General features: G+C 38.6%; 1 protein-coding gene across 1 annotated transcript in view; it reads right to left on the bottom strand.

Moving 5' to 3' along the window:
- Positions 1–23,287, bottom strand: part of lonrf2 (LON peptidase N-terminal domain and ring finger 2) — a 166,364-nt gene that overhangs the window by 97,138 nt on the left and 45,939 nt on the right. The window contains exon 2 of the mRNA XM_056254272.1: positions 5,635–5,753. Coding sequence (XP_056110247.1) covers positions 5,635–5,753 — 119 coding nt within the window. The remainder of the gene's footprint in view (positions 1–5,634; positions 5,754–23,287) is intronic.

Below are 23,287 nucleotides of genomic sequence, written 5' to 3'. Positions count from 1 at the left end.
TCGCGCACACAGACACACACACTCCTGCATTGCAATCTTGATCGCAGCCTGTTCATTGCTGCGTTAACAGTCACACCAAAAGCGAATAGAGCGAAATTTATCGCTATTTAAGAGGGGTTTTTTTTTATTTGTACCGTGTATTCTGCGTGCAAATTCGTGCACCGAACCGTGACGCCCGTACCGTTTCGGTTCAATACGAATACATGTACCGTTCCACCCCTAGTATATACATGCACATTTTTTATATATATTATAAAAATATAGGCTATGTTTCACACACACATACATTCATAGCCTATATATAGGCCTACATCATTTTACATGAATAAAGAACGTATTTATTTAGCTTACACATTAACACAATCAGCAATCTTTCTCCAACAGTCTTCTCTTGCTTTGGCAGCAGAGACCGTATTGTTTCGAGCTTGTAATACATATTTAAATTCATCGTAATTCTAAATGATTATCTCTTGCTCCTCCGCGGAAAGAAAATACCGCTCTAGCTCTATCCATATCGAACGCGATTGGTTGTTCGGTGCCAACGTCACTTTGGTATGTGCACGCGCTCGTGGAGTAATCATAGCTTAAGATCAAAGCCTGAGTTGACACAGAGAAAGTTGATGAGCTGCGTCATGGTACCAATAAAGCCTGATTGCATCGGTTTGGTTTTGTCAACTCAAAACTAATCCTGTAACTCCGAGTTTGTTCAGCTACCTTCATGGTACAGGCCCCAGGTGTGATGAATCTTTAAACACTGCAGGATTAACTCAGTGGAACTGTTTTCTCAAGTGGCTCCACGTGATCACAGCTGAGGGAGGTGCAGTGCGACACCTGCTGGTCATTTTTTGTCAATCCTTTTCGTGTGCTTGCTGTTAGTTCGATGGCATCGATCTTTATAATATTGAGAACACTTTACTGTCCACCAGGGGCGTAGAATTTAGTAGGGACGCTAGGGACGTGTCCCTACCAATATCCAGTGACACTGATATATCCCAGCAATAATTTTCCCCGTCCCCACCAATTTCAAAATCAAACCTATGCCACTGCTGTCCACAGCATTTACTAAAATAAGCCTTAATCTGTGAGGTTAAATAACGGAAACACCTTTGTTTAATTCATTACAGTTTAACAGCACAACAAACTAGGCTACATGCTCCAAACTGATCATACTGTTGAATCGCCTCCTCTCATAAACTGTTAATCTCTTAATCATGATGGGGATTTATTGCATTATTTAATTAGTTTTCATTAATAAACTGTTATCTAAGTGTAGCTATATTTTTGTGGAGACATTGCATCGTCTTAAGGCAAAGAGGGAGCTCCACAGCAGTAATGGAAATTCTTTGGTAGAACCTTAATTTTGAAAAGTAGCCTGAAGCACAGACATAACTGATGGAGAACACTATCCAATCAGAAGCGAGGGGTTGATAAAGTCCCACCCACCAATGAAAGGAAATATTGGGCCCTATCTTGCACTCGGCGCAAATGACTTTGTACACTGACGCATGTATCATTCCTATTTTGCACCCGCGCAAAGCGGGCTTTTCCCTCCACAGACGCACGTCGGTTAACTGAGAAATACACTTGCGCTCCCCGGGGCGGTTCAGCGCAAAGAGGAGGCGTGTTCCGGCGCAAACTTTCCCTCATGCTATTTTGCTGTTCTATAAAACAATTGCGCCACTGACCAGAAAAAAAGTAGTCTAAAGTCAGTGGCGCGTTGCGCGTTGTTCATTATGCTATTTTAAGGGCGCATGCTTGGCCATAATCAATGTAGCGTGTGCACAACGCGCATACACGTTGATTCTCTCATGTAACCAGCAGTTTTCATTTTTGCAAATCATACATTATTACGATAGATAGATAGATAGATAGATAGATAGATAGATAGATAGATAGATAGATAGATAGATAGATAGATAGATAGATAGATAGATAGATAGATAGATAGATAGACAATTTATTATAAAAGCATACATGTAGCTTACACATTAACCCAAATTATCATACGCCTGTTTAACAGAAGTTAATTTGGGTGGGTTTCTCCATCCCCAACGTCACTTCTCTGTGTTTTACGGCCCTGACGAGAACGTTGCTCTCCTCGGCTGTGAACCGCTCCTGGCGCGCGCCTGGCAAATCCGCCGTTATAATAGGAATCCGCTTTAGAACAAGCGCGCCTGCTCTTAAAGGGAATGTGAGATGACGCTCTGATTGGTTTATTTCACGTTACGCCCAAACCACACCTATGAATAATGAAGCTACTTCAGACCAACCCCTTTTAGATTTGCGCCAGGCGCAAGAGGCATTTATCCCGCCGGGAAAATAGCAACAGCGCCGGGATCCGCCCACAAAGTTACTTGCGCTTTGCGCTTTGACACTTGCGTTTCAGATCGTTAAAATAGGGCCCATTGAGTAATAAATTTGTTTTGTCAGTAATAATGAAAAACAAGACATTGCGCTGAATTTCGTTTTTTTGTTTTGATAAAGAAAACGAAAAAACGAAAAATCAAACTGAATGTTGGTTTTTCGTTTCGGGTCAAAATTCAAAAAAACGGAAAAACGGCCTGTTTCTGTTTTTTTCCTTTGTTAATTATACCAAAAAAACAAACGGTTAAAACGTACCTTGGTCATCGTTGGTTGACCAATCAGTGGAAAGGGGCGTTTCATGCCCAACCACATGTGGAATTGACCAAGGACTGTTGTTTTCTCGTTTCCGTTCATTTATCACATATTCTACCCTTCTCATGAACATAAAAAAACTTTTCATATTCATATTTTTATTTTCATCACATTTTGTTCTAATTTACCATATATGTAAACACAACACCACCAAAATTAATAAACAGCTTGAATATTCCATCTCTACATGGGCGGGAACGAAACGCCTCTTTCCACTTATTGGTCAACATCAAACCATGCCATCATCAGTTGTTCCTTAGTAACGCGCAACAGAATAATACTCCTATGGTCCTAACGTAACTAGTAATGTAACATTACTTTTGAAATAAAGTAATCAGAACAGTAACTTGATTACTTTTAAAAGGAGTAATCAGTTATCAGTAATTTAATTACATTTTCTGAGTAACACTGAGTTGAGTAACCTTAACTGATGAGGTGACAGCACAGTTGGCTTTCGTTGCCACTAGTTCTATGATGTTGGTTTGGTGGGTCATGGCCTTAACTTGAAGTATGTTTTTGACTATTTTTGGTTCATCCGTATATGAAGTACTTTCTGAATAATCTATTAATTAAAGGTACAATATGTAGGATTTTTGCAGTAAAATATCCAAAAACCACTAGGCCAATGTTATATATTTTGTTTAGTTGATTACTTACAATATCCCCAATGTTTCCAACTATTTGTAAATCGTGAGAAAATTGCGATTTTAACCAAGGAAACGGGACGTGTGAGCAGGGGTGAGGAGTCGCCAGTCAATGGCGTCATATCCGCATTACCCTCTGTTTCCGCTCGTACTGCCATAGTAACCATGGCAACAGACGTGGACAACTGGGTTATGCTTAGCAGGATGCTCACGCTGTTGTTGTTTTGTTCAAACATTATGGACCATGGGAAGCAGACTTTGAGACAAAAAGAGGACTAGAACGAAGATCAAAATATTTCGAGATGCCGAGAGCTCCACGTCCGCTAGGCTTGCTACGGTAGTCGGTGTTACCGGTGTTACACGGTGTTCAGGCGCAACACCGGTTTCATCACTTGTCCACCGCGACACGAAAAAAAAAAATATATATATATATATATAGGCATATATTTATATATTTAACGCAATTACGCAGTATCCGTTTTTTTCTGTTACCCGTTGACTACCGTTGTATGATCACGCTCTTATTAATGTGAATGATATTAAGCGCGACAAGACTAAAGAGACCGCGCTGTCCTGCCTACACACACACGCGCGCGCGCCCGACCCACAGAAAAGACGCGCGTCATCGAGTTCTCTCTCGGGCTTGAACAAACCATAACACACACAAATTATGATGTTTTTACACACAAAATGTCAGTTTTGTCGAGTGTCCTCATAAGAGGAGTCTTAAATGATTTAAATAAAGTCTTAAATTAACGTAGAGATTTGTGAGAAAATGGGACGCGTGTCGATCGCGTCTCTGTCAGCAGCTGGTCTTAAAGTGTCATTAAAGTTAATCAAAGAACAAAGGTAAGAGAGTAAATGACTCACTCAGACCCGGAGCCAGGAGGATTATTACACCGGCAGCCTAATTATCATGAATGCACACTGCTATCTTTAACACATCTCCGGCGAACGGCTTCTTCACGCAAAAGAAAAACTCTTCATGAAGCGCAGTGACATTCAGCGACCTATGGCGTTTCCTGATGGATCGAGGTTGTTCGTTAACTTAATTTTATACGTGCAACTCACGTAGCCATATGACACTGACAACGTGCTGACAGACAGGACCGAGCAGGCAATATTTAATATGAAACAAAGTCTCAACTTTCAAATTTGGTCAGTCAAAGAAAATTAAACAATAGGCCTACCGTTTTGTGGCTCTAATGTGTCGTGAGAGATTGCCTCAGTTAAAGACAAGTTCAAATCCACCGACGCTAATGTATATAAGTGAAAGTGAAGTGCACACTGCTGCACCAGCTTTTTATAAGCGATGTAAAAAAAATTTGTTTCGTTTTCAAATGAGCTGCAATTCAGCGCACAATAACAAAACAGTGTTGCTCCGCACGACCACCATTATGCATGCATGCCCATGCAAACGCGCGCATTTTACATGTGCCTTTAAATTAGCGATTTAAAAGCCCCTGCCGGTGATACCGGTATTACCGGTGTTGTAACACGTCGATTAACCGGTGTGAAAAAATCCTCACCGTCACATCCCTAACTTCGACTTGACTGAGACGCGAGTGTTGCATGTACTTTATTAGACAGGTGAGCAAATGTACATAAAACTAATCAATGTTATTTAGTTCAATATGATGAAATGTTAGAATATGATCTGTATGTTATTCTAATGTTGATCTAGCTTACTGCTAGTCTCATATAGCCAACAAACAACCTAACTAACAACATTCAACACACTCAAATGCCATTTAGTGTGATAGTGTAACTGTTAGAGCAAGTGAAACAGCGCTGCTCAAGTTTAATTTGTCTAATAAACTGACCTGTGTGAGTATTAATTCAGCACTTGCGTGTAGTTCGGTAGAATGAAATGTCCTTATTCCTTAATATCCGCGGGACTCGACATTGCGTGTGACGCTAGTATCCGTCTCTCATTAGCAATCGCGCCCTGCTTCATACCACAGTCATGTTAAAAACATCAAAGTATTCACTCATCCATAAAAGATCCATCAGCTTGACGATAAGATCCATAATTCCGCTTATTGCTTTGCGTCATCGATACGGCTTTGTTATTGTAAGAGGTTAGCGACCCCTGGTGGCGAAAAATCCTACATATTGTACCTTTAAATCAAAGACACTACAAACAAAATTGGTTTACCATTGGTTAAATGTCCCTGGTTTGAATATCACAATAGGAAAGCATTGTTTCTATTCAAAATCTTGTTTGAATATTTTCACTTGTGTGAAAGGTTCTTAATCTTATGAGGTTTTAAAACCATGCTTTGTATAGGTGCATCTCTACACAGATTCCTACCTTTGGCCACAAGGGACGGAGTTGGCACATGGTGTCTGCATCCTTGATTGCTTGGCTGAAATTCTTCATTTCCAAAAGCAGCTCTGCCCGCCGAGCCAGAAGCCAACATATAGAGGGCTCTGTAGAGAGAAGAATGGGTTTTACTTAAAAGTAGGGCTGGGAGATAAAACGATATAGTATAATTATCGCGATATACTTTTCCTCGATAAAACAACACCAAGAGTTCGATAAATGTTCAATGTAATGTTTATGCGCCAATGCGGAGCGCTACTCATTTGAACCACGCCATTTATCCACGCCATTTGAACCACGCCATGGACCATTTATCCGCTCGGCTCAAAGTTCAAACGGCAGCACAGCGCGAGCTTACTAGAGCAGATGCGTTTAATCGCTGATCGGTCTCGGTCATGCGACCACTAAACAGCGCTTTGAGATCCAGTGAGAAGCGCATGAATTCGATGAAGAACACAAATGTTTCGGTGATTTATACTAGTTTAAAGCCCGATGAAACAGCGCTGACAAACAGGAGAAACGAGGGATGCACCGAAATTCCGGCCGAAAGACAAAAAAAGCCGAAAATATAAGCCAAAAATATGGCGCCCCGCCCCTCCTCTCCGTGTTCAGCGGGGTTGCACTCTCGTGCAGCATGTTTTGTAACTTTTCAAGCGGCTCCGGTTCCAAAGATGCACAGCTTCGAAGCAACTGCTCTGTTTCGTTCCGTGTGAGCAGAGCGCTCAATGTTCCGCTTAGTGCGTGCGCTGTGCTCTCTTTGTCGTTCACGGCCCAAACGCTCCACTCATGCACTCACGATCACTGTAAAAGCAAAATCCGCTCAAATAAAGTGCCGACATGAAATTTCTCTGGACTTATTTCTGTTTGCAATAGCCCTACTGTGCTGTAACATGGTGAAGATTTCTGTCCAATTTTTGTGCGTTACTTTAGATAAAAGTATGGTTATTTTATTTTATTGGCTTGTATTATTTTCAGTAAAATCATTGATTATTTCATTAAAAAGTCTAATAATAATAATAATAATAATAACAATAATAATACAATTATACAAAAAAAAAAATTAAATAAGAAATGTATAAATATTAAAAAAAGAAAAAAAATCATTTTCGGTTTGTGCATCCAGAATTTTCTTTTTCGGCCCAAAATTCATTACGGTTCATCGCTAGGAGAAACACTGTGTGCATACAGTCAGAAGACGTTTCAGTGTACAAATCGCCATAATTTACCATGGATTTACTGTAGTAACACTAACTGCACCATGGTATTATGGCAGAAATTTTAGATATTCATATCGAATTTTATTATATTATTAATGCAATAGGGTTCTGCTGAACAGAATGAAAGAGCCAGTCGACGCCCTACTTTCGCAAAGATCGATCCTGCACTGACCAAATTGCAACGCTGCGAATTATAGTTGAACAGTCGTTAAAGTGGAACTCACCCATCTACATCAACTTCCTCGACTACGAGAAAGCATTCGACAGCGTGGACAGAGAGACCCTATGGAAGCTCCTACATCATTATGGGATACCTGAAAAAATCTCCACCATTATCAGGAACTCATATCAGGGTCTAAGCTGTAAAGTGATACATAGAGGGCAACACATGGAGACATTCCAGGTAAAGACAGGCGTCAGATAAGGATGTCTACTCTCGCCATTTCTCTTTCTACTTGCAATCGACTGGATTATGAAGACCTCTACAGCTCAGAGAAGGAATGGAATCCAGTGGACACCTTGGAAGCAACTAACTGACTTGAACTTCGCAGCTGACTTGGCCCTACTATCAGACACCCAGCCGCAGATGCAGGAGATGACAACCAATCAACCAAGACCAAAGTCAGGATCTTCAATACCAATGTAAAAGCAGTTCTTCTATATGGAGCAGAAACTTGGAAAACAACAGTTGCCATTACAAAGAAAACAAGTCTTCATTAACAACTGCCTACGCAAGATACTAAATATCCATTGGCCAGAGACCATCAGAAACAACGAATTCTCTGATGATACATAACCAAGTGGTTTAGAATTTAGTATTCCCTCCACTTCAACAAGAACAGTAGACAGTACTTCGTCAGATACAATTTGGTCTATAAGAACTACTTGAAGACAGGATTTCATGCTCCCAGGCTCCACCAAAATGAGGTGCATGGGGAGGATTAAACTGAAATGAAATACTCCGTTCACGTAGTTTCTCTTTGATTGCTGGCTCAAGTGCAAAAAAACTTTCTTGGAGTTCTCGATTACCACCTCTGAAATTTGTGCCCTGGTCTGATATTAATTCGAAGGGTTTGCCTCGTCGTGCAATGAAACGATGTAAAGCCATGAGAAAGGAGTCAGTGTCCATATTATGCAGAAGGTCTAAGTGGATACACCTCGTAGTGAGACACTTGAAAATGATTCCCCAGCGTTTTTTATGTCTTCTGCCTATTCTTTACTGTAAATGGTCCGAAGCAATCAACTCCAGTTGACCAGAAAGGAGGCTGGTATAAGCGAAGACGAGCAGCAGGAAGATCAGCCATTTTGGGGTTAACTGGATTACTGCGCCATTTCCTGCAGTCTCTGCATTGGTGTTGATATTTCTTTATAGCTTGTCGGCCTCGGATAATCCAGTATGTTCTTCGTACCTCTGCGAAGACACGTTCAGGAACAGGATGAAGCAGTCGGTTGTCGTAGTCTTGTATTATGTGTTTAGTGATGGAGTGATCAGGTGCCAGTACAATAGATGTAAAGTATCAATCTCAAGTTTCTCAGCTTTGCGAAGGTGACCTCCTACTCGAATTAATCCCATGGTTTGATCATATTCAGGTGACGAGTACTTAACCTACTGTTGGCGCGTATGACCTTAGCATTCTGAAGTGCATGGACTTCATCAGGGAAACTATCCTGCCGGGCTTGTCTCAGAAGAAGCAGTTCAGTATCAATGTGCTGTGAAGCTGACATTGGGGGTGAAACTTATTCCATATACAGACTGGTAGGTAGCTTGGACTAAGTCTGCCCATGTTGTGTGCAGCTCTGGATCTGGTAGGGAGGACTGAAGTACGGCAACATGAGCACAGAAAAATAGCACCTCAGCATGCCTACCATAGGAAGATACTGCAGTTCATTGGTCCACTCTTGCCATTTGATAAGCATCTCATTTTCAATGCAGTCATCCCAGCCTCTTTTGTTTATCCATAGATCTTGAACAAGGATTTTTGCCCGGGTGGTATAAGGCAAAATATACCCAAGAGGGTCATATTAACCCTCTGGGGACCAGAGTGTTTTTGGGGCCCTTGGGATGTTTTGACATGCACTGACATTTGTGCTTTTTTCAGTTATTTATAAACATGTTAATGGCAAAGGTGTAAATTCACTCTATATAGCACAAACTTGGCTACCATGAGATCTGAGCAACATGTATGTACATGTTTGTATTTTTAATAGAATAATGTTTATGCGTGGTTATTGAAAAAAATAAAAATGAAAGTTGCTGAAATAAGACCACAAAACACATATTGATTATTTCTTCACAAGACTTTTGAAAATTGTATCACATAGCCTAGAATATTTGCTCCAAAACTATGTGAGAATCATCCTGACTACTCATTCAGATAAGTCAATAAAGTCTTTTACATTTTTAATGACGTGTTTTGTTTGAGAAAGCTTTATGCAGGAGGCGTGATCTCTCATTAATATGTGTGGCATTCCACACCTGAGAAAGACAAAGACCCTCCCCATAAAGGCCATATCATTACAGGAGCCTTGCACAAAGAATGAGGAGATTTAAAAAAGAATGGCTTTTAGATTGTTTGGATTTATATAAGGAAAATACAGGGTGCATACGTCTGGACACTTCTATCACACACCCTTCACCATGTAGACATGGTTTTATTTCAGTTCAAAGTTCAAAGTTAGAGTTGGAAACATCTTGAAAAGAAAATTGTCTTTCTCCATAAATGTCTTAGTTTGATCATACATATTTCAAAGTTGAGGATTCATTATTTTGATATAGCTTGAACAAACACTATAACATCTTAGTTGATTAGTTTATTGACAAAACATACTATATATTTAACATATGAGCAGAAACTTCTAAAAAAAGCTTATTTGATGTCTATTTTAGAGTAAAAACTTTATCCAAAACGAGTCAACGAAATGTTGTCTGTTATTTAGTCTGTAACAGTGCGTATCTGTGCGTTCATTCATTCATTCATTCATTCATTCACACACACACACACACAAACATGATTCACATTTAACAGTATGCTATTTTTCCGTTTACAGACACTACGTTATTCTATATCGCGATTAGAACAAAGCACTTGCAAAAAACACTTACTTCTCAGCTGAATCTGTTCATCCTCGAAGTGAAAATAAACCCAGTGGTAAATGTCCCAGGATTGTTCCTCATATAGCCGTGCAAGACGACAGTAGATTAATCTGACTAAAAAATAATGTGTGTTTTCAGAGTTTATGGGCGTTAACACGTCTCAATGTGTTGCTTCACATATTTGCGTTTGAATAGCGCGTGCTCTCCGTGGGCGTGTCACATTACCAGAGATAATCAGCTGAGAGAACGATAATGAGACGGGCTGACACGTCTCTCTTTTTATATAGATGACATAAACGGAGAATAATAATTTTAGTTTTGAATCGGATCATTTAAAAGTACAAACTCAAATGATTTAAAAGATATATTGCTTATGGCTGGGTGAATAGTATTAGCTGAGTTGTGTTGAAGATTAGAGACGTGCTCCAGAAAAAAAGTTAACGGTGACCGAGAGGCAGAACGCACACCTGTTTATTTTCTTTATTTTACAAAAGCACAATACTTTATTTCGATTGTATGTGGGCACATAAAAAAGTAGACATTTAACAGATTATTTTCTCATATTTCTTAACTCTATATGAACAGAAATGATGGTAGTACTTTAAGTCTATTTTTCTGCTATGTGAAAAAAAACGAGCAGAGGGTTAAGAAGCTAGCACTCTATAAATATTGCGCATGGTAGGCTCCTCTGTTGATAGTGACCTGTTTCGATAGCCAAGCTTGTCAGAGGGGCAGTGCCAAGAGAGCCCGAGTGTCGATTCTTGTGGTTCTATCTTGTTTACGATCAGCCATAACTCCTGCTTCAGCAGGTCAGCTTTTCCTGCCTCAGTTGGTAGATGAGCAATTACCTCTAGGTAGTTACTGGCCCATTGTCTTATTTCAAACCCCCCAGCTGATAGTACAGCTCTCATTTTGTCTATTAGCTGTTTGGCTTCATAGGTTGTGGGAAGGGACTGCAAACAGTTATCCACATAGAAGGATTTCAATACGGAGTCTGCTACCACTGAGTCTTGCTGTCACGATGGTCCAAGGCATGACGCTGAAGAGCATAGATGGCACAACATGGACTACATGTGGTTCCAAATGGCAGAACACGCCACTCATAGATGTCAGGACTCCTCTCCTTTTCCAGATCTCTCCACAAGAAGTGCAGCAATGGCTGATCTTTTGGAAGTAGGGGCACTTGGTGAAACATTGAACGAATGTCACCACTGATGGCCACAGGATAGTGTCGGAATCTGAGGGGAACTCCCAGTAAAGATGAACCCAACGTAGGTCCTGGAAGTAACTGATCATTCAGTGAAGCTTGGTGGAACTGATAAGAACAGTGAACTCTTCTGTACCTTTAGCCTCTTCAGGAGTGAGTTTTATTGCATATCCTGCTTGCTCCAGTTTGTGGATTTATTTATTGTAGACGTCTGCTAACTCTGAATTTTGATTCAAATGGCGCTCAGTGGCCCTTAAAAGAGACATGACTGATTCTGGACCTGCATGCAAGACCTTTGCACTACCTCTAGGAAGAAGAGTTGCAGCATAGCGAGCTCCATCTACTTCTACTCTCTTCGTTTTTGTTTCCAGCATCTGAGGAGCATCTCTGTCCTGCTTGGATCGTGTAATGTCTTTCATAGGCTGAAAGGGAAGTATGTCTACTTGCCATAACTTTTCAACATGATGAGACAGATCTTGTGTAGGAGCATGGAACAGCGAGATGTTCAAACAGGTAGTCTCCAATGGCTGGTCTAGGAATCTAGTTGGACGCTGAATGACCCAGCCTAAATGTGTACTAACCGCCACAGGACTGCCTAATGGGCCCATAAGTACTGGAGCTATCGCCATGATGAGTTGTGGGTAATCAGAACCAATAAGAAGCATGGGCTGTACCTCTTTGAAAGGTATAATAGGAACATCTCTCAGATGTGCAAACTTGTGCTTTAGAATCTCTACAGGGCAGGATTGCTTGGCAATGTCCAGCTCTTGTGCTGTAAAGGCAGTGTGTATCTTGTGACTAATGCTTGGATTCACAGAGGCAGACACTTCAAATGAGACTGATGCACCCTGGATCTCTACTACCTCTTGTCTAATTGTTCTGAGGGCAAGTGATTCATCTGCCTTATCCAGATCAAGGTAATGCACTGCTGTGGGAAGAATTATGGTTCTTTCAAACCCATCATCTAGAATGGCATAAGTGTCCAATATTCTCCCTTTGCTATGAAGTCTGACCTGGACCACTTTCAATATGACTCGGCCAGAATGAGTAACCTGATCAAGGTAAACTGTGCAGGGTACTGTATTCACAGTAAGGATGCTCTTATTGATGTTGGATGCGATTTCATGGAGAACTGACAAATGTTGTTCACCGCAATTGGAACATGGCCTTTTCATGGTGCAGCCTCTGTTGTTGTCCTTTATCCATGTTGTTGTTTGTGCAACATTTAATTTGCCAAATTCAGGACAAGAATTGAGGTAATGCTGTTGACATTTGCAGAAGGGGCAGTACGGATTAAAGCTTTCATGTTTCTTTAGCTTTGTCTGGAAAGATGATGTAGAGGAGGCAGAAGGCTTCTCTGTCGCATGATCCATGCCATAGTAGATTGTGGATTGTACCTTTGGTGGTTTTTGTTCTCTATTCTCAAAGCGAGGTCTATCTGAACTGTAAATCTCAGCTGCTCTCGTCGATATCTGAAGCCCTTGTGATTTTTTTCTCTAGCCATTCTGCGAACTCAGGAAGAGTGTAGGTTCTATCAGTGCCATTCTTGAGAGTGCCCTTGGTCATACAGTATTCAACGAAGCAATCTCTATGAGAGGATAGGCCCCCTTCCTGTTCGCAGGAGTGATGAGATAGTTAGTCGATTGTGTTCACTTAATGGCTGGTTGTCTAAGTGGTGTCCGCAAAATAATATAGAATTCATAGACAATTGGAAAAGTTTTTGGGGCAAACCTGACCTGTTGAAAAGAGATGGTATTTATCCCTCCTGGGATGGTGCTGCTCTTCTCTCTAGTAATTTGGCTCATAGTCTTAGAGATAAAACATGACAAGTTGGGCTCCAGGTCAGGAAGCAGACAGACTGGCTAAACCGACCGTCTGCGAGCGGCCTAGCGTCACCAAGGTCAGATAAATCCCATCACATAGAGCCTCTTTCACCTAGATATCATCATATAGAGACTGTGTCTGTTCCCCCGAATTTGGAAATCCAAAAAACGTCCAAACCCATCTAAGGTTAAAAATTTAATTGATGTTCAACAAATAAAAAACAGATATAATACAGATGAGCAAACGATAAAGCCTGGGTTGCTGAATATTCGATCCCTTACTTCAAAAGCGCTCATAGTTAATGATATGATTTTAGATTTTAACCTAGATGTGCTGTGTTTGACAGAAACCTGGCTAAAACCAAACGATTACATTACTTTAAATGAGTCAACCCCACAAGATTACAGTTATAAACATGAGCCTCGTGAGAAAGGCAAAGGGGGAGGTGTTGCGGTAATTTATAGTAATATTTTCAAAACCACTAAGAAATCTAGTTTTAAATATACTTCTTTTGAAGTGTTGGTGCTTAATGTAAAAATATATTGTGTAAACGATAAATCACGTTTGAGAATTCTGCTGGCTACTGTATACAGGCCACCAGGGCACCATAAAGATATTATCAAAGAATTTGCAGACTTTCTAACAGAATTACTATTGGCTGCAGATAAAGTACTAATTGTTGGTGATTTTAATATACATGTAGATAATGAAAAAGATGCATTGGGATTGGCATTTAAAGACATTGTAAACTCAATTGGAGTTAGACAACACGTGTCAGGACCTACTCCTTGTCGTAATCATACTCTAGATCTAATACTATCATATGGAATAGATGTTGATACCGTTGAAATACTGCAGCAGAGCGATGACATCTCAGATCATTATCTAGTCTCATGTAAATTACATTTAGCCAAGGCTGCAAAGCCGACTCCGTGGTATAAATTTGTTATACCTATCACTTTTGCCACTAAAGATTGCTTTATTAATAATCTTCCTGATCAGTTTCATCATCTCAGCATCCCAGATAGCTTAGAAGAACTCAATATTGCAACAGAAACTTTTAACTCTCTCTTTTCTAGCAATTTAGACACAGTTGCTCCGTTGCGCTTAACCCTCATGTGGTGTTCAAAACCCTATAACACCTGTGGTCTTCCCGGGTCAAAATGACCGGCCTATAAAAAATAGCTTATAAATCACTCATTATACCATATTTTCACCCAATCATGGATTCAATCTTTTTGTCAACTTGTTCTCTTTCAATTAGGACTGGTTTTATATTTCTATTTGCATCTGATTAATCGTGGGCCTCATTTATCTAAGAGTAGGCATCTCATTTTATTTGTAAAAAAAGCATTATTTTTGAATATTTTTGAATAATTTTGGAAATATTAAATAAAATATTTTAAAAAGATGGCAGTGTTGATCACACTAGTCTACTTTAATGTTTCATCAGGAAGTTTGTTTTGAAAAACTTTTATTTTGTAAAAAATGGCACAGTCACACTTGTGGTCTTCCCGGGTCAAAATGACCGGCCTATAAAAAATAGCTTATAAATCACTCATTATACCATATTTTCACCCAATCTTGGATTCAATCTTTTTGTCAACTTGTTCTCTTTCAATTAGGACTGGTTTTGTATTTAATTTTCAAACGGTTTAATTGTAGGAGTCATTTATCCGAGCTTATGCACTTCAGTTTTTGAGTGAAAAAAGCATTATTTGTTAATAATTTTGGCAATATTGAGTAAAATATGAAAAAAAATTGCACTGTTGATCACACTTGTCTACTTTAATATTTAATGACACCGTTTGTTTTGAAATGTGTGGGTTTTTTTGCACAAAATGACACAGAGTCACACTTGTGGTGTTCCCGGTCATTGAAAGTGAATGGGGGAGACTAAAAATTAGAGAAAAATTTAGTTGTCAGTAGGGGTGGTGAAGAAAAATCGATTATTGATTAATCGCAATTATGTTATGGACGAGTATGAATCGATTATTACATTTTCAAAAATCGATTTTTTATTATAAAAAAAAAATTGCATTATTTTATTTTGTAAAAAATGTTATACCGGAAGTTGAACGTCACGAACGCGCCCAGTTCCAGTAGCAAGCGCGTGTAACGGCAGCCAGAGCGAGTGAGAGCAGGTGTGCCGGAGACACACTGGCTGCGTGGCGTGAGCGTCTCAGCTGCGTGGTGTGTCCGTTTTTATTTCGGCTCCCATGTTAACAGGTTAGAGCTTGCACACTGCCTGCATGAGCCGCGCGGAAAACGCGTGCATGCTAGAAATAGAACCGACGCCTATTTTTCACGCGACACGCAAGCGTGTTGGAAGCGTTTCCAGGCTAAATAGAATAGGAAACGATGTTTATATGTCATTTTGTACACGAATACATATTAATAAATTACATTTTGATGTTTGAAAGTCTAGGTTTTGATATAAATTCAGATATCAATGTAATTTAAACAAATAATAATAATAATTATCGATTTTCAAATATTGCCATTATTTTTGCCTATATACAAATTTATTTCATTTTTATTTTTTAAACAATCGAGTCCTGGTGTTCACTACAGAGGTCATAGCATAACATATGAATAAAATATCTCTTTTTTTTCATTTGTTTCTTATGGTCTTAACAATGTGATTACATGAAGAAGAAAAAAAACTTTTGAAAAAAAACGTTCTGGCCCTTTAGGAGGATATAATGATAATAAGCTACAATAACAACATAGTGTGTCTTCTGAGTGACGGTCCACCATCAGGCTAAATATAGGCTCTTTAAAGCTACACAAAATTTGTAAATGTTATTGAAATAAACAGACAGCCCACTTCCCTATTTTTCGGATTTTGGAAGATGTGTGATAACAGTTGAAATTTTTGTCGTAAAGGCAAGAGGCAAGAGTTGGAATTGTTGTAGTAAGGATTAACACACCGCTAACCCAAATGTAGACTGTCCCTCTATGTCACCTAGCAGCAGCGGCGCCGCTTCAGACACGTTTCTGGTGTGCAAAGACACAGAAAACGCGACGCAGCTGACACGCAACAGAAACGCCACGCTCACGCCACGCAGCCAGTGTGTCTCCGGCCTAACGAGCGTTGCTTGCTACAACACCTTGTCTTTCTAGAAGAAAATTGTCCAATTTCTACAGTATGTTGGTTCTGATCTACTTCCTAAAGGAAATAAGCCTTTCATTTATTTGTTATTGTTTAGTTCAACTTGATGAGTCACAACACAATGTGATGTATTCATTTCTGTGTTCTACAGAACATAAGCTACATACAAATAATTCTGAAGTTATAACTACACGACACAGAAAGTGCTTTGAGTTGTTGTTACTCAATAAAAGAGTTAAGTAATTCAGCAGCTGACTTTTTTTAATACTGCAAACACTTTGTAGTGTATTTTCGTTTACTGTTGTGAAATGGAAAATCAATAATCGCTAATCGAGAATCGTTAATAATCGAAAATCGACTGTAATCGAATCGGGACTTCAATAATCGTAATCGAATCGAATCGGGAAATCAGACAGATTAACCCCCCCTAGTTGTCAGGAGCATGTTCATGTTCATGTTCACATATGTACATGTGTGCTTGAAGACATAGAGCCCTTGGACATGTGCATGCGTGGATACATGCGCACACACACACACACACAAACTATTTTCTGAATGACACATTCTTTTTCACAGTGATGAAATTGATCCTACCCTGAACTGCATCTAGTATCCATTCATCTATCTGACATTATCACACACACACACACTTAAAGTAGACTAGTGTGATCAACAGTACCAATTTTCTAAAAAAAAAAAAAAAAAAAAAAAAAAAATATTCAAAAAAAAAAAAAAAAAAAAAAAAATGAGATGCCTACTCTCAGAAAAATGAGGCCCACGATTAATTAGATGCAAATGGAAATACAAAACCAGTCCTAATTGAAAGAGAAGAAGTTGACAAAAAGATTGAATCCAAGATTGGGTGAAAATATGGTATAATGAGTGATTTATAAGTATTTTTTATAGGCCGGTCATTTTGACCCGGGACGACCACAAGTGTGACTATGTACCATTTTTTACTAAATAAAAGTTTTTCAAAACAAACTTCCCGGTGAAACATTAAAGTAGACTAGTGTGATCAACAGTACCAATTTTCCCAAAAAAAATTTTTAGGCCGGTCATTTTGACCCAGGAAGACCACAAGTGTAACAAGGTAACAAACCCCCCCTAAAAAAGTACGAAAATTTTCAAAAAACATTTGAGAAGTAGTTATACCCTTTGGGAACAACGTCACTAAGTTTCAGTCCAATGCGATAACATTAACTAGTATTTTTGGGAAAAAGAAAATCTTCTCCGGGTCAAAATGACCCGAAGACCACATGAGGGTTAAAGAAGATTAAAGAAAATAGTCCAACGCCGTGGTACAACGAACACACCCGGGCCCTTAAGACAGTAGCCAGAAAAATGGAGCGCAACTGGAAGAAAACTAAACTAGAGGTATTTCGGATTTCATGGAAGGAGAGCTCGATTGCTTTCAGAGAGGCTTTAACTCTCTGGGGTCGGCGGTATCGCCGGCGATACCAGCTCACTTTTTTCCTTATCAGTGCAAAAGAGACTCAAATTACTCTGTTGATTTTGATCTTACATATAAGTGTTATACATCATTCGATCCTGTTAAGTTTGTATTTTTTTTGTGGAACCTCACAATAAAAACAAAGTGTTGTGCTTTTCGCTAAATAAAGAAAAATAAACATGATGCGCGTTCTGTGTTCTCTCTGTCAGTGAGGTCCATTCTGAAACGCGTCCGAAAAATGAACTGTAACTAAGTCAATACTTGTCACAGAGATACGAGACATGTGTCTTTTTAAAGCTTGTATTCTCTTCTTTTAAATGAAGTAATTTATTAAAAAAAGAAATATTTCCAGTTTATGTAATCCGTTTGAAACCAAGGAGAGGTACCGTTTTTTCGTTCTCAGTTCATTATCTTTATTAGCTGAGGCCGCCACGCCCCCAGCGCTTTTCACATGGTAAATAGGTGATCTAACGTTATGCATAGCACACGCCCAGCAATCAATGGCATAAAAACACGAAGTTTCTCCATCAGATTCACTGATAGTTCATCGCGTTTTGAGAATGGCACTCTACTCCTTCAGATGATTCTGGACAGCGGGGAAGGATTCACCTTTTCCTCAGAGGAATTTGAAACTCGGACGACCAACGGCTGCATTTTGAAGAACGAATTGACCCCGCCGAGGATACAAGCTCGGAGTAAGTTGTTTAGTGTTATATAATTCCTTTTCTGATTATAGAGCTCAAATGAATTTTCAGACTATATTTTGCCTAGTTTTGGCTAGCTTTTCACATAGGAAAGATTACCTCACAGTCACAATATCCCTATACGTAGGCCTATACGCTCGTGTAAACTTTTTAAATGTGATATTAGACTACATATATTTCACTCAGTTTTGAGATTAGTTTATGACACTGATTATCATGCTAAAATACTGCCTTATGCGTAATTTATTTTGTTTGCGAATAACTGCTTAGGTTATATAATGATTTAGTGAAATATATTTCAGCCTCCGGTAAAATATGTGATACTGTCTAAATACAATATATTATTTATGTATAAATGTTCAGTTAGGCTAACTGAAATAAAACCATTTCTAAATTGTGAAGGGTAGTCAACTTTAGCATGGGTGTGTTCACTTATTCTCTAAGCACTGTGTGTGTGTGTGTGTGTGTGTGTATATATATATATATATATATATATATATATATATAATTAAATCGCAATTTTAACCAGAAAAATCTACAATGCATGCCCAAAGTCGTGCAGCCATATAGTTTCTCTTGATATCAGCATGTTCAAAGGTGTTTATTTTTTATTTATTTTTATTTTACAGGGACGAGATGCCACTGATGAGTCCTGCTGACTTCAACATTCAACAGTCTCTGTACATGAACATGGTAAAATGAAAAATCAAACACCTTGGAAATGACAGGTATGTACTATGTTTCAGGAATGGGACAATGTTGTGTGACTGTTCAAGCCTCTGTCTTTAAGATCAGTGTGTTTACTAATGTGCTTTTTTGTCCTTTGTTGTGTATCTTTGGATTATGTTGTGTTGTAAATAAATCCAAACAATCTAAAAGCCATTCTTTTTTAAATCTCCTCATTCTTTGTGCAAGGCTCCTCGTAATGATAGGGCCTGATAGCACCTAATAGGGCCATTATGGGAAGGTCTTTGTCTTTCTCAGGTGTGAAAGCATACATATTAATGAGAGATCATGCCCCTTCGCATAAAGCTTTCTGACACAAAACACGTCATTAAAAATGTAAAATACTTTATTGACTTATCTGAATGAGTAGTCAGGATGATTCTCACATAAATTTGGAGCAAATATTCTAGGCTATGTGATACAATTTTCAAAAGTCTTGTGAAGAAATAATCAATATGTGTTTTGTGGCCTTATTTCAGAAACTTTAATTTTTAGTTTTTTCAATAACCATGCATAAACAATATTCTCTCAAAAATACAAATATGTACATACATGTTGCTCACATATTATGGTAGCCCTGTTTGTGCTAAATAGAGTGTAATTACACCTGTGCCATTAATATGTTTATAAGCAACTGAAAAAAGCACAAATGTCAGGGCATGTCAAAACATCTCAAGGACCCCAAAAACACCTTAGACCCCAGAGGGTTAAAAGTTGCTAGATCTGCTTATTTTTCAACCCTACTAGAAGAAAATAAACATAATCCTACACTCAAAAAAATGGTTTTGGGGCACTGTTCGTTCTACCCAAATGTTTTTTGTTAAAATAACCCACATATATTTATTTTCCCATCAAAACACTATTGTATTGCGTTTAAGTAACTTAAGTTGTGTAATGGTCCACTATACTTAATTATCAAGCGTTAAACTATCGTAAGTGGTTTGATTTCGCGATTCAAAAAAAACGGATGTGACGATTTCCAACGTATTGGATGAAGACGGCGCGCGCGAACGAGGTGACAACGAGACACGAGGCGCATGGTGTCAGTACCATCCAGGTAAGAAAAGTTAATTATAAAGTTATTCCGAATGCAAAGTGTTTAATTTCTTTTAGTGTTTCGTTAAGTCTGTTCTGGAATGCTTTTAATATTGTTGAACTATCAAATATTGTGTTGAATGTGTTGATTACGGTATTAATTGATGATTGCATTCGATTAAAAAGATGCGAGTTTAATTGTGGTTGTGGAAAACGCATGATTCTCTGTCGTGTAATACTTAATATGTATGTGTGCTCGTGGAACAAATTATTTTACAATAATTCAAAATGGTTTTCAGTCGAAGTAATGAAATGACTAACGAGGGACGACGTTTAATGTGGCTATACGTGATATTATACAAATCTAATAATATATGATAAACCTTACAATGTGCAGATAAACAGATGAACCCAGCATATGAATGCAACGCGTTTAGTTCATATTCTGGGTTAATCTGTTTATAACGTCAGCCTGTGGTTTATTAATAAGGTATGTAACTTAACGTTACAGAATTTGATATTTTAATATTAAATTCTCAGTGTTAAGTATTTAGCCAGCTTAAGCATTTATAACCTGTGAGTAAATTTGCTTTTCTGTACATAGTATGGTGTAGTATGGTTAGTATTAGTACATTAAACACATTAAGCGTTTTAGAATGTCTAATAACAAAACCTCCCAGTGCTTTAATCTAAGCTACAGTCCCAGTAAAATTGGCTGAAGCTCATTCGCCTGTAGACGGATATATTTTGACATGTTTTCTGATGTTCTTTTTTTATGACAGTATGTTTTTCATTATGGTTTTTCCAGTTAATCACTGCCTAAATTTGGTGAAATGAAGGAATGCCACAACTTTACTGATTGAGAAAACAACGTTTTGGCTAAGGTAAGTGAAGCTCCTTTTTAGGATTTATAAAAAGTAGTAATAATTTTGCAAACTTTGTTACAACCCACGGCTTGGCACAATGATAGTGTTTAAAGTTTTACGAATGACGCTAAAGCACTTATTATTGCACTGATTGAGTATTAGCTGTGAGCAGACAGTGTAAATCAATGCACTGTAGAAAACAGTGACTATAAATGAGAAAAAACAAAGTTGGAATGTTATTTAAATTAAATCAATTATTAAATTAAATTAAGGAAAACAATTATAAATCCGTTCCATATCAGATTCCAGATGATCAATGGCTTATGCCTCGGCCACACTAGACTTTGAGCATGCAAAATGTCTTCGGGCACTACAACGATCGTGATACGAAGTCGCACCCTTTTTTTTTTATAAACATGAATTCAACATATAACAAGTGGTAATGTAAAATGTAACAAATATACAATCTACTCGACTTGACTGCAAAAATATAGTTATTTTAAATCAGCCCAAAGGTCACGCCACAAAGTATATGAATAGAAGTCAATGGGACGTAAAGTGTAGTGACTGACCCTTTAGGACAGTGGTTCTTAATCCTGGTCCTGGGGACCCCCTGCTCTGCACATTTTGTGTCTCCTTCATTTAACACACCTGATTTAGATCATCAGCTCCAAGAACTGAACTGGATGTGTCAGGTAAAGGAAACATACAAAATGTGCAGAGCGGGGGGTCCTCAAGACGAGGATTAAGAACCACTGGCTTAGGGCCTTCATGCATCCTCGTGAACAAGATGGAGGGAAGTTAGTGAGGGAAGGGCATAAAAAATGTACTTAAACGCAGCGAGTGATGCTGTTCATCACTCAAACTAAAATCATTGAATTTTAATTGATAATGGCACCGCATTGTGCAGCCTATGATTGTAAACATCTAGCTATAAATTTCAGATGAATCAATTATTTAACAGAACTAACCACTTTATAAACGTGAACAACTTTTGGCTCTCTAGCTTTTAAAAAATACAATAGTGCATACATTTTTTGGAAGAACATCGTTTGGCTTGTGCTTTGGCTCTGCATGACTGTGCGGATGAATATGGTTCTTTCTCGTAACTAAAAAAAAAGAGAGACAGAGATGATCCTACTGGTCATAAAACATTCACTACTAAGCTTAATAGATATAACCAGTTTAGATGAGAAAATTCTTAAAGGAACACTCCACCGTTTTTTCATATTAAACTGTTATTCCCTTAACTAAGAAGAGTTGATGCATACCTCTCATCTCAGTGCGTGCACTCAATCGCTCTGGAGCGCGGTGACACTTTGATAGCACTTAGCTTAGCCCAGTTCATTCATTAGGGAATTCATTAGGGAATTCGCATCAGCTGTGTGTGTGTGCTTGGCCATCAAGTGGTGTTTCAGACTGGACGTGCTGCGATGATGATAGCTCAGTTCACAACGACAAACACACAGATCACTTTGGTCTTGTCAATGGAACCATCTGGCACCTTTTTAAAAGCAAACTTAACATTTAGAATCTTATTGGCATCCATTTCGGCGTCTCGTGCTCGTCATCCACTCAAAATGTAACGTTAACCTACTATTATGGCCGGCTCGCAGACCCTAACAAGTGTGTGTGGCGTGCCTGTTGTTTTGTTTCCGGTCTAGCTAGATCCGCTTGCGCTTTTAAAACGTCCTCGCGCGGCGCAAGCCATTGAATTGAATGGGTTTCATAGCGCATCGCCGCGCATGCCGCGTCCTGTTGCAAAAGCATGTGAAAAAAACGACAAAGTTTGCTTGGCCAAAAAGACCGTTAATCGCGCGATAAAAAAATTAACGCCGTTAAAATGGGTTTGCGTTAACGCCGTTAATAACGCGTTTAACTGACAGCCCTAATTAAAACATTATTCTCTCACTGGCCACTGACTTTTGGGGTTATGGTCATGAGCATGCATAAAAACAACCCACAGACTTAATAAGAGAAGGTTTATTACCATGATAAATACAATAAATACAAAGTATTACTAGGGCTGGGTATCGTAACAAAATGTTCGGTACCGATACCGATACCGATACCTTGACTTCGATACCGGTTCCTGAACGATACTTTTTTCGATACCAATTTTATGTAACCAGGTTTAACAATATAACATTACCTAATTTTTTTTTCAGTTTGTTGACTTTTTTACACTCATATTTTGAGTATGTAAAAAAGCACCAATGCTAAAGTTTTCTATGTTTCCTAATCATTTAACAACATGTATTCTTTACTTCAATGAGCTCATTGTTTCTGCTTTAACTTAATGCATTAATTAACGATGAAACTGAATGAAAATTAATTGAAATGCATTACACTGTCACCTCTGATAACAGATCACTCTAAATTGTAATTTAGACATGCATT

This window comes from Rhinichthys klamathensis, unplaced genomic scaffold, assembly GCF_029890125.1.
Source record: "Rhinichthys klamathensis goyatoka isolate OS25496 unplaced genomic scaffold, OSU_Roscu_1.1 h1tg000111l_1, whole genome shotgun sequence".
Classification (NCBI taxonomy): domain Eukaryota; kingdom Metazoa; phylum Chordata; class Actinopteri; order Cypriniformes; family Leuciscidae; genus Rhinichthys; species Rhinichthys klamathensis.
Note: the sequence above shows the minus strand (reverse complement) of the source record. Positions and strands in the feature narration are given on the sequence as shown.